The sequence below is a fragment of the Haliaeetus albicilla genome, chromosome 16 (assembly GCF_947461875.1).
Source record: "Haliaeetus albicilla chromosome 16, bHalAlb1.1, whole genome shotgun sequence".
In the NCBI taxonomy this organism is placed as follows: Eukaryota; Metazoa; Chordata; class Aves; order Accipitriformes; family Accipitridae; genus Haliaeetus; species Haliaeetus albicilla.
In genome coordinates, this window is record NC_091498.1 from 3,809,458 (window position 1) to 3,821,918 (window position 12,461).

The 12,461-nt window shown below is 45.0% G+C and overlaps 1 protein-coding gene across 1 annotated transcript in view; it reads left to right on the plus strand.

Annotated features, from left to right (window-relative positions):
• Positions 1 to 1,564: 1,564 nt before the first annotated feature.
• Positions 1,565 to 12,461, plus strand: part of GRHL3 (grainyhead like transcription factor 3) — a 31,526-nt gene continuing 20,629 nt past the window's right edge. Inside the window, exons 1-3 of the mRNA XM_009919160.2 lie at positions 1,565 to 1,654; positions 2,735 to 2,880; positions 3,580 to 3,658. Coding sequence (XP_009917462.2) covers positions 3,642 to 3,658 — 17 coding nt within the window. The 5' untranslated portion in view covers positions 1,565 to 1,654; positions 2,735 to 2,880; positions 3,580 to 3,641. The remainder of the gene's footprint in view (positions 1,655 to 2,734; positions 2,881 to 3,579; positions 3,659 to 12,461) is intronic.

Genomic DNA, 12,461 nt, shown 5'->3' on the forward strand with positions numbered 1-12,461 from the left:
GTGCAACCCTGTTGCCTTAGAGAGGGTGTAGCTGTGAGCAAAATTTGGCCCCCCTCTTTTAAACTTTACAGTTTGTCTTGACTGCTGCATGCTTTATTTTTAGAGCATCATAAAGGGCTTTTGTTCCAAGGTATATTTAACAGGGGAGTGGAAGGGAAGTAGGAGGGTTTTGTGCATAGAGAATGTATCTCTTGGTCTCTTTCTTCTAACCCACCCCCTCACCAGATACTCTTGGAGGGTGGAGTATAAATGAAAAAAAAAAAGAGAAAATAATAATTAAAAATACTGAAATCATAGTCAAAGGGATTGTCTAGGCGTCCAGGCCTGGAGGCCTCTCAGGCGCCATAAAACATACATTATCACAAAAAAGACAAGGTACCCAAGAGAATGGAAGAGGCAGGGCAAGGGTGGTCCCGTCTGGCAGGAGCTGGCGGGTGTTGGAGGCAGTGCAGTGCCCAGGCAATGCTGGCTGTCCCTGCTTCCCACCAGGACACATCACACCTAGACTGGTGTGCGCGTGCTGGGGTGGTCCTATTCTTCTTTGCTGGCAATAGCATAAAGCTAACTCGGGAGGCTGTGAGGGTCCTGTCTGTGCGAAGATTGGTGATAGGGAGTCAGTAGCATTTTCATTTGGCCTTGAAAAGGTGTCTGAGGGAGCAAACTCAAGCTGGTGTTACCATAAAGAAGACAGACGTGTACGGGCCCCACAGTACTGACACAGAGGGGCTGATTTCTGCTGTGAGTGATTTTACTAAGGCGCCATTATTCCTGGAGGCTGGGAGAGTGCCTCAGTGCTGCTGGTAGGCGCATAGCTAATTGCATAAGAAATAAGACTGTATGTGAGAACGAGCACGCATCTTCCTACCTGGCAAAGTCTCTCATTCCGCCATTGCAATGAGATCCTCACCGGAAAAAGATGAAGTCCTGGATCAGTGGCAGCAAAGCGAAGAAGAAGCTTAATGCTTAAAAACAGAATTAGTAAAACTTAAGAGAGACAGTCACAGCTGTCCTTTTGGAATCCCAGTGAATTTGTTCAAAGGAGAATCTGTGTTTCTGTCCTTTCTTCCAGTCCTTCCCAGCTTCCCAAGGGACCTCGTGCCTTCTCAAAGCAGACTCCAGACACACTGAAGCAGGACAGGGCATGTAGCCTCACTGGTGACTGGCAGACAACACCAAGAGCCTGGTAAGCCCAGACTGGCCCTGGCTGTCCCCACTTCCACCTAAACTATGGCACATGAGCTGCAAGTGCAGCAGTGGTGGGCTTAAAACCCAAAGGTAGAAACAAGGCTTTGTCAGCAGTGTGCTAGTTACAGAGCTTAGCTCCAGGCAGGCAGAGTGGTCTGGTGGCTTCATTTTTCACCTGTCCCCTATCATAGAGCAGCAGCTCTATGTTGTCCCTGCTGTTCTGCAAGAGGCCAAGGAATGTTTCCGTCCAGAGGTGGATTTGGCCTGGCCGTGGTGGCACTGAGGCCTGCAGGGCACCTTTCACTAAGGCAAAGCCTGTCACTGCTCAGCTTTGGCAGACACATTTCTCCCTCTTTTCTTTGACACAGGCTTTTTCCTGCAGAGGTCAGAATCCCGTGCCCTGCCATTCCCCTGCATGGTCTGGCTCAGCTAGTGTTTTCTCCTCCTTCACTTTTGTTGCTGGAATCTGGTAAGTCTTACTGAAAGGTTAGAAGAAACCTGGAAATCCCCTAAGGGGATGTTGCTGCTCTTTGCACTACGCAGAGTCAGTGGAATACTCTGCCTGGATCCTGGTAAAGGACAAGTGCCCAGGACTATGACTCTGGTCATCATGAACTGGGCAAGGTTTCCTTAATTTAGAGATATAATCAGAATATTGATCTACTAATGCCACCACTGCATAAGATTTGTGCTTTCTTTGGCTGGACAGGACATATGTGTTCTTTCCTCTTCTTTTTTTGTACTCTCACCACTGCATGGTCTCTTCTACGGCATTGATTCTGATCATCAGCCCTCATTCAGCTGACTTTTGGGTATTGCTGTCCTCTGCTATACAAGGTCTTGGCAGCTGGTGCTCTCCAGTGATCCCCAATGGAGTTTGCATTGCTCCAGACCTTTGGTTTTCATTCCCAGAAAACAGACTTTGTCCAGTCCCTAGATCCCTGGCAGGCAGGAGTTTGCACAGCAGAGTGGAGGGCAATAGTTGCTGGCTGAGTCACGCAAAGCTCAGCCCAGCATGTCCTTATCAGCCAGTGCAGATACACCACGGCCACTTTGTCCTGCACTCCGAGCTGGCCACGCTCTGAGCCAGAAGCCATAGACATGTGTTTGAAGGGTGTTGTACCCAAATTATTTTGCTCTGTCTTCACATCTGCCTGTGTAGACATGCCTTGTGCCTGCCTGAGTGGGCTGGTAAGGCCATTTGTCACCAAGTTCGGAGAGCTGAACTTACTGTTATGTGAAGGAAGACTTACAAGCTTTCTTGTATTCACCTGCTGGTGCAGGGCCCTGAGTGGGACAGATTCAGTAAGACAGTGATGGGGGGTGAGAACGAGTGGTGGAAGCCTTTCTTTTTCACTTTGTTTTAAGGCTTGTACCAACTTGTCTCGTAAAATCCTCTCCTGCCTTCCAAATCCAGTCAACATGAGTCACCCACTGAGCCCATCCTTTGCCTTCTCATTGCAACACGGATGACAGAAACCATCCAACAGGAGTGCTTGAATCCATGATGAGTTTTGTTCTATTGCATAAATCTTTTCCCCGTTTACAGGTGAGTTGCTACAGACCTATTGCCTGGGTGGTATTCCTGCAGCCAGTTCCCAAACAGCGTGTATCTGGGCTTCCCGCTGCCATCCCGTGCGTGCTGGAGTAATGCTCTTGTCTGGGCTACAGAAGGCAGGGCAGCGTGCGTGAACGGTATGGAAAAAGGTTATCCTGCAGACCTGTTTTCCTTACGTATCCAGTGTAATGCAAAGATTTCCTGAGCCAGTATATTTGCTGCATGTCTTGGCATCTAAAGTTAGGGGGTTTAAAGTTACTTTTTTAAGAGAAGAAAAAAAAAAAAAACACCTATGGAAACTTTCTGGAGTGAGCAGGTAAGAGAAGGTGAGAAAAGGAAAGAAAGGGTTAGCCTGTCAGTACAATTACCATTTAGGAATAAGAGGAAACTAAGAGGCTTTTCTTCTTCCCTAATTTATTCCTTTATATATATGTATGTATTTTTGTCTGTATATTTATATATAAAGAAACAGCAAAGGACAAATCAACCCCCAGATTCATAAAAATGACAGCTATTTGGCATCGCAGTATATGGAACACGTCCACCAAACTGAAACTAATTATCACAGAGATGAATAACTGATTCCACTCCTTTACCCTATCTTTTTTCCCCCCGAGGGCTTTTCCCTGCTTCCCCACCCACCTCCCTCTCCTCCATCCTCCCGGGGCCGGCAGGCAGAGGGTTACGGGCTGCACCTGTCTGGGTGTACCTGTCCCAGGGCACCTGTGCCGGCAGCCAATCCCCGCCGCCCTGCCAACCGACCTGTCAGCAAAATACCTGTACGCAAAACCTCAACATAAATCAAACACTTCACAGGCAATGTCTGTCTTTAGCAGGTACTAGAAGAGAGAAGTCATCAGAATTTACTGGCTGCAAAGATTTGGAAACGTGGGGAAATATGTCTAATGAACTTGAGTAAGTAGAGTTTTTTTCTGTTTACCCACTCTTCTCTGTAAAGGCTGAGTGTTTCTTCTGAGGCTTAAGTGCTTTGGGTCTGAATGAATTAGACTCCTTGGGTTAATCTGCCTGTCCAGCTGTTTGCAAGTGGAAGTAAAAGAATGGGATGGGAGTGTTTTTCAGACTTTCTGTTCCTCACTAACCTGTTGCTGCTCTTAGGACGAATCACTTCTTAGCGTTATTATTTAAGAGTTGCTTAAAACTGGGATCCTTTTTTTTTTTCTTCTCCCCCACTACCCCCCCGACTAAAATTTGACACATGGGGTTTCTGTCTAGAGACAAGTCTGTTCTGCCTCTATCCAACAAAATCTAATGTTGGCTACAGTGATTCTGTGGTTTGTTGTTTTTTTTCTTATAAAATACCTTCCAAAGTATTTCGCAATTTTGGATTAATTTGTAGGTTTTTGGGGGCAGGGGTTGTTGTGTGGTGTTCTTTTTTTTTTTTGTTGGGTTGTTTTGGGGGTATTTTCTGTTTGTTTGCTTTTTTTTTTAAGTAAACGGATTCACATTATGATTCTATTAAGCAATTATGATTGATTATTATTTTATTCTTTTTTTTAAAAAAGAAAAAGCACTTAACATTTTCTTGATCCTGTGTAACTCTTGCTTCTAATCTTGAGACCTCCAAAATATTTTGGATTTTGGGTGCTCATGGTATGGATTTACACAGCGTACTGTGCCTCACACCTCTGGAATAAAAGCAAACAAATGTCATATTGGTATGACATAGTGTAATAAAGGCTGGAGGAATATTGAACGGTAGTGAATGCTGCTGTCAATCCAGTCTTAAAAAGCTATCTAGGTATATAACCCTCTATGAAATAAATGTGTGTAATAAAATATATCAAGAAATATGTCCATATATACATCTGTGTACAGATATGGTGCTTCAGAAGGTGTATTTTGAAAGAAAAACACATACCTGTATGTGTTTACAAGCCTGACAGTGGTGTTGTGACAGCTAATCTCTTAATAATTAAGAACCCTGAAAAGGTGCAGCACTAATTATTATTTTATGTAAATGCTAGGATCTGTATGCTTGGATCGATTAACAATCAGTGACTTAAATTTTCCCTTTCTGAACTCTTTGGGTAATTTATACTTTATGCTTTTTAAACTTAAGAATCAGGCCATGTGGTTTACTCTCAAAATGTTACAGAGTGTGTGTGTGTACACAGTGCATTGCAGAATTAGATTGATGTATTACTAATTATGGACTGGGGCATTATGTTACCTGATGAATTACATGGTTGCTTGACTCTTCTCTTACTAACGGGCTGTTAACCCCTGTGCCTTTCACATGAGAAAGGGGGAATTGATGGGACCTGCATCCCTTTTGTGATTCAGATCTCAACTCCAAAGACCGATAAAAATGCAGAGGTTGCTGTCTGCTCTCAGTCTTCGGGACAGATCTCAGTATGGGGCTCTGTTTGGTTACCTCCGGAGGTAAAAGGCTCTGTGCAACGTTTTCCTGTAGATTGAACCTGAGGACACGTTTGCAGATCTCTGTGAAAATTTCACTTTAGTTCTCTAGCCCAAAGCTGGGGAAAACAATTCTCTCGGGAGTACAGATAGCGGTGTGTACCAACCCCAGCCTGCTGGTGCCTTGTCAGAGGGCAGGGGCAGGCACTGCCAGCTACCCTGGAGAAACCGTTTAGGAGCACGATGCGCCTGGAGTACCTCACCCGAAAACTCCCCAGGGGCTGACGGGGAGCAGTGATGGGAGATAAGGGAGCTGGGAACTTCGTGGTACCAAAGGTATAGCTGAAACTTTCAGACAGCTTTTGGGTTTACTGTGAGGGGGAAAAGGTGTCAGCGGGGAGGGGAAACCTTATGAAGAGCTGCTAAAGCCCAACATCTGAGCAATGGGGCTGCTGCAGTAGCTGTTAACCTCTGGTTAATCACCCAGGCCCAAAGCCGTACAGGGTGTAGCTTTGTAGACATCAGTGGAAGGAAAGGGCTCTCAGAAGCAGTACTTAGAGGATCTGATAAGGGCAGCAGTGTGTGTCTGTGTGTCTCGCACAGCCATTGTTCTTTATACAATCCCCATGACAAGCTGAGCACAGGGAGGATGGATCTGAGCTGTGAACATGTGCCCAGATGTAGCTGATTTTAAGGGAGCTGTGATATCCCCATGGACTGATGCTGTCACTCAAAATGACAGGGAGAATAATCTCATCTCTCCCTTTGCCACTTTACTTTCACAGAAAGGACTGGGAAGAGACTAGCGTGTCATGAGAGAACGAGATGTTTTGCCTATTATAAAATATTCTAACTGATAATTTCCATAGTCTTCTAAATTGAACTTACTTCTAACTCTGCAATGTGTGGGCTTGAAAGAGTTAACCAGGAGTTACTCCCAGTTGTGGTTTTGTGGTCGAAACCATGATCGCCAGAAGCAAATTTTTGTCATGCATAAGGTGTGTTATTAAAACTTGAGTTATGCTCCTGGTGAATGAAAAGTTAAAGCTGTTTTATAAAATCCTGGCAGTAAAGCACACAAGGGATAACCATGCTGAAGCAAGGTACGCTTTCAAGGGAGACGTGGGTTTTATTTTTTTTTTAAGTTATGTAAAGAGAAAGAGAGATTTGTAAATTAAAGAAACAACAATCAAATAACTGCTATGCAATTCATAACAAAGGAGTAAAAGCCCTCTGAATAAACTCTAGACTCAAAGCAGAGATAAATCAACATTTACATAGTATCTCTGCTTTGATGTTTTAGGTCACATTTTCAACTGATTGGTACATTGGTATAATTCCAGATAAATTTGTGGAATAAAGACAGTTACACTGACGAGGATCTACTCCTGCTTTGTTCAGTCTGGTGTTTAAATTGTTGATCACTGTAAAGTATTCATCCGAAAATGCATGGGCACTTGCATTGCACCTGCAAGCGCTTCAGTTCAGCTAATTGGCAGGGAGATGCTCCTGATCAGTGCCTTGGATCCTCCAATAGTGTGTGCTCAAGGATGATAAAGACAACAGCTGAAAAATACGTTAATCAGTGGAATTGATTGTATAGCATACAATTATATTCTGGCTGGGGTTCCATTGCTAATACCCAAGTTTCAAAGGCTTGGAAGATAAGAAAATGTGATGGCTTGTTTCTTGTTATTCCTTTAGGTGTTATGTTGTTCTGGCTGGTAGCTGTGATTATGGTATGGGTGAGGGTAGCTCTGATCCAAAAATGTCCCTTGTCCCCAGAATGTTCATAACGGCAAGCGTTCAGAGGACGAGAGCAGGCACCATTTACCAAGGTACTTGGTTCCTGGGTGCCAGCCACCTGCTGTGTCAAGTTTTTGTTTCTTTTCATCATTCTGGTTTTGCTGAGTTGTGATCCTTGCTCTCCAGAAATGCATTGTTTAATAGGGTTATACCTAGAATGGGATGAATCGTATTTGTTTGGCAAAAACATTGCTGTTAATAAAAAAAATAGGATAATGTGTTTCAAACAAAGTAAAAGGCTTGCCTGACCTTGCGGGACACATGTTCACAGGATACTCTGAATCAGAATATATTAGAGTGGACATACAGAGTATATCAGCCAAGCATATTATAGATCTTGGCAGCCAAGATCTGGCCAGCCTGAAAAGTCCCTCCAGGATGGGAAGGAAGAGGAAAACAAAAGGGGAGAGCCAGCCCTGGCTGTATCTCACCAGGTCTGCAGGTAGTCCACAGTGCAGCTGAAGGAGGTACAGTCACTGCCAGCTATCAAGCAAGGATAGCCTGATAGGGCAAGGGAGCAAGCTGCATCGCGTGAGGCTTGTGTCAAGTGTCCTGTCCTGACACACGCTTCCTGTATCCTCTTGGGCAACGCACTGAGGATTCACCTCACCCACCTTCAGCCAGCTTAAACCCAGGTGCCAAGTTTGTGAGCTGACTGAATTTGCAGGCAACAGGAAGAGATCGGCACATCCCAGCCTAAAATGGGAGGACCAAACTGTCCTGTTGGCTCTTGGAGCACGTAGGAAGCCTGAGACTCGACGCATAACTGCAGTGGCAAGCCTCCTGTAAGGTTAATATTAATCTCTGCTCTTACTACTTTCTTAAATGAGTGCTGAGGTTCACACAGAAATATGTAACATTATTTAGTGTGTTACTGCAGGATCCTCTGATAGGATGTGATGAGGGAAGTACAGAAACTTGAGTAAAACTGGGCTCTGTTCTTAGTCAGGGCATCTGGGGTCTGCTACAGTTCAAATAACCCTTAATAATTGATTACTAGATTAAAACCAGATTACCTGAAGAGCAGTAAAAAAGAAACAAACTTTGTTGCAAAAGATTGCATATCCTTTTATTGCTACTGTTGTTTTTTTAATCCAAGTCCTGTAAAACTGTGATTTTTTTTTTTTTTTTTTAAATTTAAAAGCCACAGCTCTTAGAGTCAGTGAATATATGAGAATTAAAAAAATAAAATAGCAAATAGCTAGGTTTTTGAATGTGGAAGTTAGGTGGGGAAATCCATAAGCACTGAAAACAAAACAAGATAAGTGAATGCACTGCAACTCTTGGAGTTATGAAGCTCTTCCTATCGTGTGTAATCTTTCTTATAGTATTTGAAGGACTGGGAGCTTCAATGCAGTGTGCGTGTGTGTGTTACGTCTTGGTGGAGATGAAGGTTTGTGTTCATGAATACATGTATACATAAGGTGTCCTTATCTGTCTACAATGAAAATAAGAAAGCTAGTGAAGTTTAGACCAAAATTTCAGAAGTGCCAGGTGGTAGCAGATGCTCAGTCAGAGGCACAGTTCAGGGCCTGGGTTTCATGTTCTCCCTTTGGGTGCAGATCAGTCTGAAACTCTGGACACCTCAAAACTGGAGCATCTGACATCAAAAACTGCTTCTGGAAAAAATCAGCCATAATTCCTGAACTGCAAACTAATTCTGTGCTGTAATTTGTTTTGTTAGGCAGGGAAGGCACTAAAGCACGAATCATTTGTGAAATGTGATTGTGTGGGTGGATACCTCAAGGATGATGTTATCAGGTAAAACACAATACCAGCTGGTGTCCCCCAAACATCACTCAACACTGAATCGTCTCATGGAGCCCTTCAGGCTAGAAAGGCAGGAACCAGTCCAGTGCTGGTGACGTTTATAGCAGAGGTTCAGGTCTGGCTCTGTTCTCTCATCTTCACTGAGCAGCCTTGGATAAGTGATTTTAGTGTCAATCCCCATGTCTCAGTTTCTCCTCCTGTGATAATAAATAGCTTCAAAAGTGGGGAGCTAGGCTGGTGTAAAAATGGAAGAATACTGAGCTTGGATCTTGGGTTTGTGGGTCCTAAAGAGCTGTAAGTAACCCAAGAGGGCCAAGAGACAGGCAAGTTCCCTGCATATTACCCAGACAGCGCCTGTCCCTGGAAGGTTTGTCTGGCTCCAGGACGCTTTGGATTCAGCCTACAAACTGTTCCAACTGGTTTCAGCTCCGCAGGAGAGCTGGGGTGGGGGATTCAGTCAAAGAGTTTGGCAGGGTTCTATCTCCCTGAGTGTCAGCACAGCACGCATTGCCCTGGTCCCCACCCTCCTCCGTCCCATCTGTGGGGACGCACCACACCTTCCCCGCTGTATGGCCGGAGCCAGCTGCATTGCTAACCCATCTTCCTGGGTGGTGCTGAGCACCACTGGCTTGCATCAATGCTGAGGACTCTTAGTGCCCTTTTGGGAAACAGGAGCCATTTCTCAGAGATGCTCACAGTGGCCCCTTTTCTTTCCATCCCAGCCACCACACGTTTCTGATCAGCACTTATTAAATGCAGGTAGATGCCCTGCTGTGTGCATCTGTGTAGGATCTCTGGATGGACACGATGGGGTTATCCTGTCTCATGCATGTGCCACACAGGCTACATGCTTCCAGGAAAAAAACAGGCTCGTGCACTATCTTTGTGGGTGAAACAGAGCTGAGGGATGGCTAGGAAACATCCAGCTGTTGTGCTGAGTTAACATACTGCACTACCCTGAGGCAATTTTGCTGCTGAAATGCCCCTGAAGAAATCCAGTGACAGAGGCAACACTGTTATCCAGCTGCCCGAGAAAATATTTCAATCCTGTAGGCAGTGCAGATCAGGGTCCATGAGATTAGTGGTCTCCTTTGACATCTATCGATCGACACTGTATTGTACTTGGCAACTAGGCAATGTTTTTCATTATTAGTCTGTATGTTTGTTATGTTTCTTTTTGTGTTTTGTTTTTCCTAGTTCTGTCTCTGTCTGGATTTTTGCTTGACTGTGTGAATGGGCCTGTGACGGTATGTTTACTGATGGCTGTACATTGTCTTCAGATATGCTTATTTATTAAACTTGCAAAGATAGGGTAAAATCAGAATTTAGCTGAGAAGTTTGGATTTAGTAAGGAGGCCACTTTGTAGGATGCTATTCTTCCTTGGCAAGGGGGCCTGGTTTACAGGCTAAAATCTTTACCCCAGAAAGCAGTCATGGTAAATGCTGTTCATCATCAGCCCTGCTCTCTCAAGTGTAGTGTTGATCCTTCCCCATGCTACTGATAAGAGGCTCTTGGGGAACATCAGGGTTATTTCAATAGGGAGGTGAGTGCAATGCACAAAGCCAGAGCTAATGAAAGCCCCTGCCTGAACTGCCTGGGGTATCTCTGAAGTCCTGCGGCCGGAGTCTCTATTCTGTGGCTTTGAATTCCTGCTGCTGGTTGCCATGGATTCTCTGCTCCTTTGACAATGTGATGTTTCTCTGTAGCCATCAGCATCTGGCATGGCTAATATTTAGGTTGGAGGCTTAATCAGTTATAGGGGAGAGAACAAAGACAAGCAGCACAAAGCTTAAAGGCCGGCAAAACCACCCACTGAAACCCAACAAAAGGCAAAAGGAGTACAAGCGTTTCTTTCCTGCTTGCCTGATGTCCCCACCTAGACCCTTTGGGCATATTCTCCTCTTTCAGCATAGCCCTGAGTGTTTATTCATAACCAGGAGGCCACTGTTATGGTAGACTTGGCAGATAAATAGGGGAAACAGAGACTGGGTGGAATGGAGCGGGGAAAGGGGGCTGGTATCACCCTGTGTCAAATTCTAAACTGTTTGGAAACAAATAGACTGCTCCCTTCCCAAAATCGTGCACTGCTTTGCACATGACCCCGAGGCTCCAGCATGGTGAGTCTTTGCACACAAGAAGGGAGGCCGCTGGTCCCATGTGTTTGTGTTTCGCTAACCGATCCTCGCTTTGTCTGAGCCACTGCACCAAGGCGACTGCCTGTAAAAAGAAAGTTTGTTTTGCCAAACAGAGAGCAGACAGTTTGCAGTGGACAAACATGGCATAGCCACATGGAAGGGGCATTGCAGGGAGTGATGAAAGTAAAGTTCACATGTGTTTGGATGTCCCTTTCCTGCATCTCTACTTCACAGAGATTGCTAATACTGAGTTGGAAGTAGGCTATAGAAGCAAACTGACACGATGGTATCCTGTAGCTGAGTGAACTGAAATGCATCTGATGTTAAAAAGGTGCCTCTAAACATGTCATCATATCTGCTTATCTCCTCAAATCACCCTCTTTCTACAGATATTGGTTAGCACTGTTGACCTTCTGGAATAGGGTCAGAGCAGAGCCAACCTCTCTGGAAATGTAAGGTGGGATGAAGTCTGCATTACATCTCATCTGCAGAGCTGTACCAGCTGCAGAGTTTTATCTGAGGCAATTCAAGTGGCTCCACTCAGATATGTCAGTGACTACTAGAGATCATATGAACTCTGGAAAAGAAACAAGATGGAATAAATATGCAATCCCCATCATGTCACCTTTGTCCAAGTCCTCATCTGGGTGAATCAGTGCAAGATCACTGGGACCAATGCAGTTCCCAACTCACAGGAGGAGCTGCTGTGTTGCTGTGCAGTCAGCCCACCAACTTTCAAGGACTTTGCAGTTTCTAAGCACTACAGGGTCCTGACTGAAGACTCCAGCGAGTCTTGCTGGAGTAGCCTAAAATGCTGCTGTCCAAATCTTCCAGTCCCTCCTTTCTGCTGCAGTTTGCTGCTTTGTAACAGAAGTACCATAAGGCAACGTGTGCCCACATTTTAGCTCTCTCAAGTTCAGGGCACGGCATATGGCTTTAGGAGAGTGCCTTTGCTTTAGTATGCCCGGTTGAGGGCAGGGCAGGTTTTTCATTGTGCCATCTCTGCTGCAGGGACAGTTTCTCCTAGCAGAGGCATGGGGCAGGCAGTGTGAGGTGGTAATGGCTGCAAACAGCACAGCCAGAGCTACCTAAAGAAGCCAGGAGCCACATGTGAAAATGAGATGCAGGCTTCTAGGGCACTTTTCAAACTTGTATTCTTTATAAACTGGACACAGCTACAAGTGGTTGAGATCTTAAGCCCCTCCTCCAACTTCCCTCTGCCTCTGAGTGCAGACCAGATGATAAAATGCTAAAGCATCAGCCACTCATGCATACAGTGGTTGTGCCATGCTAAAGTGACAAGGCAGGGAGGCAGAATAGAGTCACACAACAAGGACTGCTTCAGTTGAGGGCTTGGGTAAAGGAGAATAAAGCTCCAAAGCATTTTTCCTTGTAATAGCTGAGCTTTTTTAAGCTCCTGAATGGTTTGTTGCTACATCTTACCATGGTGTGTTTATCTATGTTGATTACAAGTGATAGAAGCTGAGTCTCACCCTGAGAGCAAGCTCTGTTGCTGCCTATTCTTCCTTGAGAAGATCGGATTGAGAATGGGTGAGGATTCCTGTCCAGACAGGACTGAACAGCCCATCGCCAAGTCGACAGCAGTGAAATCTGAGTCATGCCGATT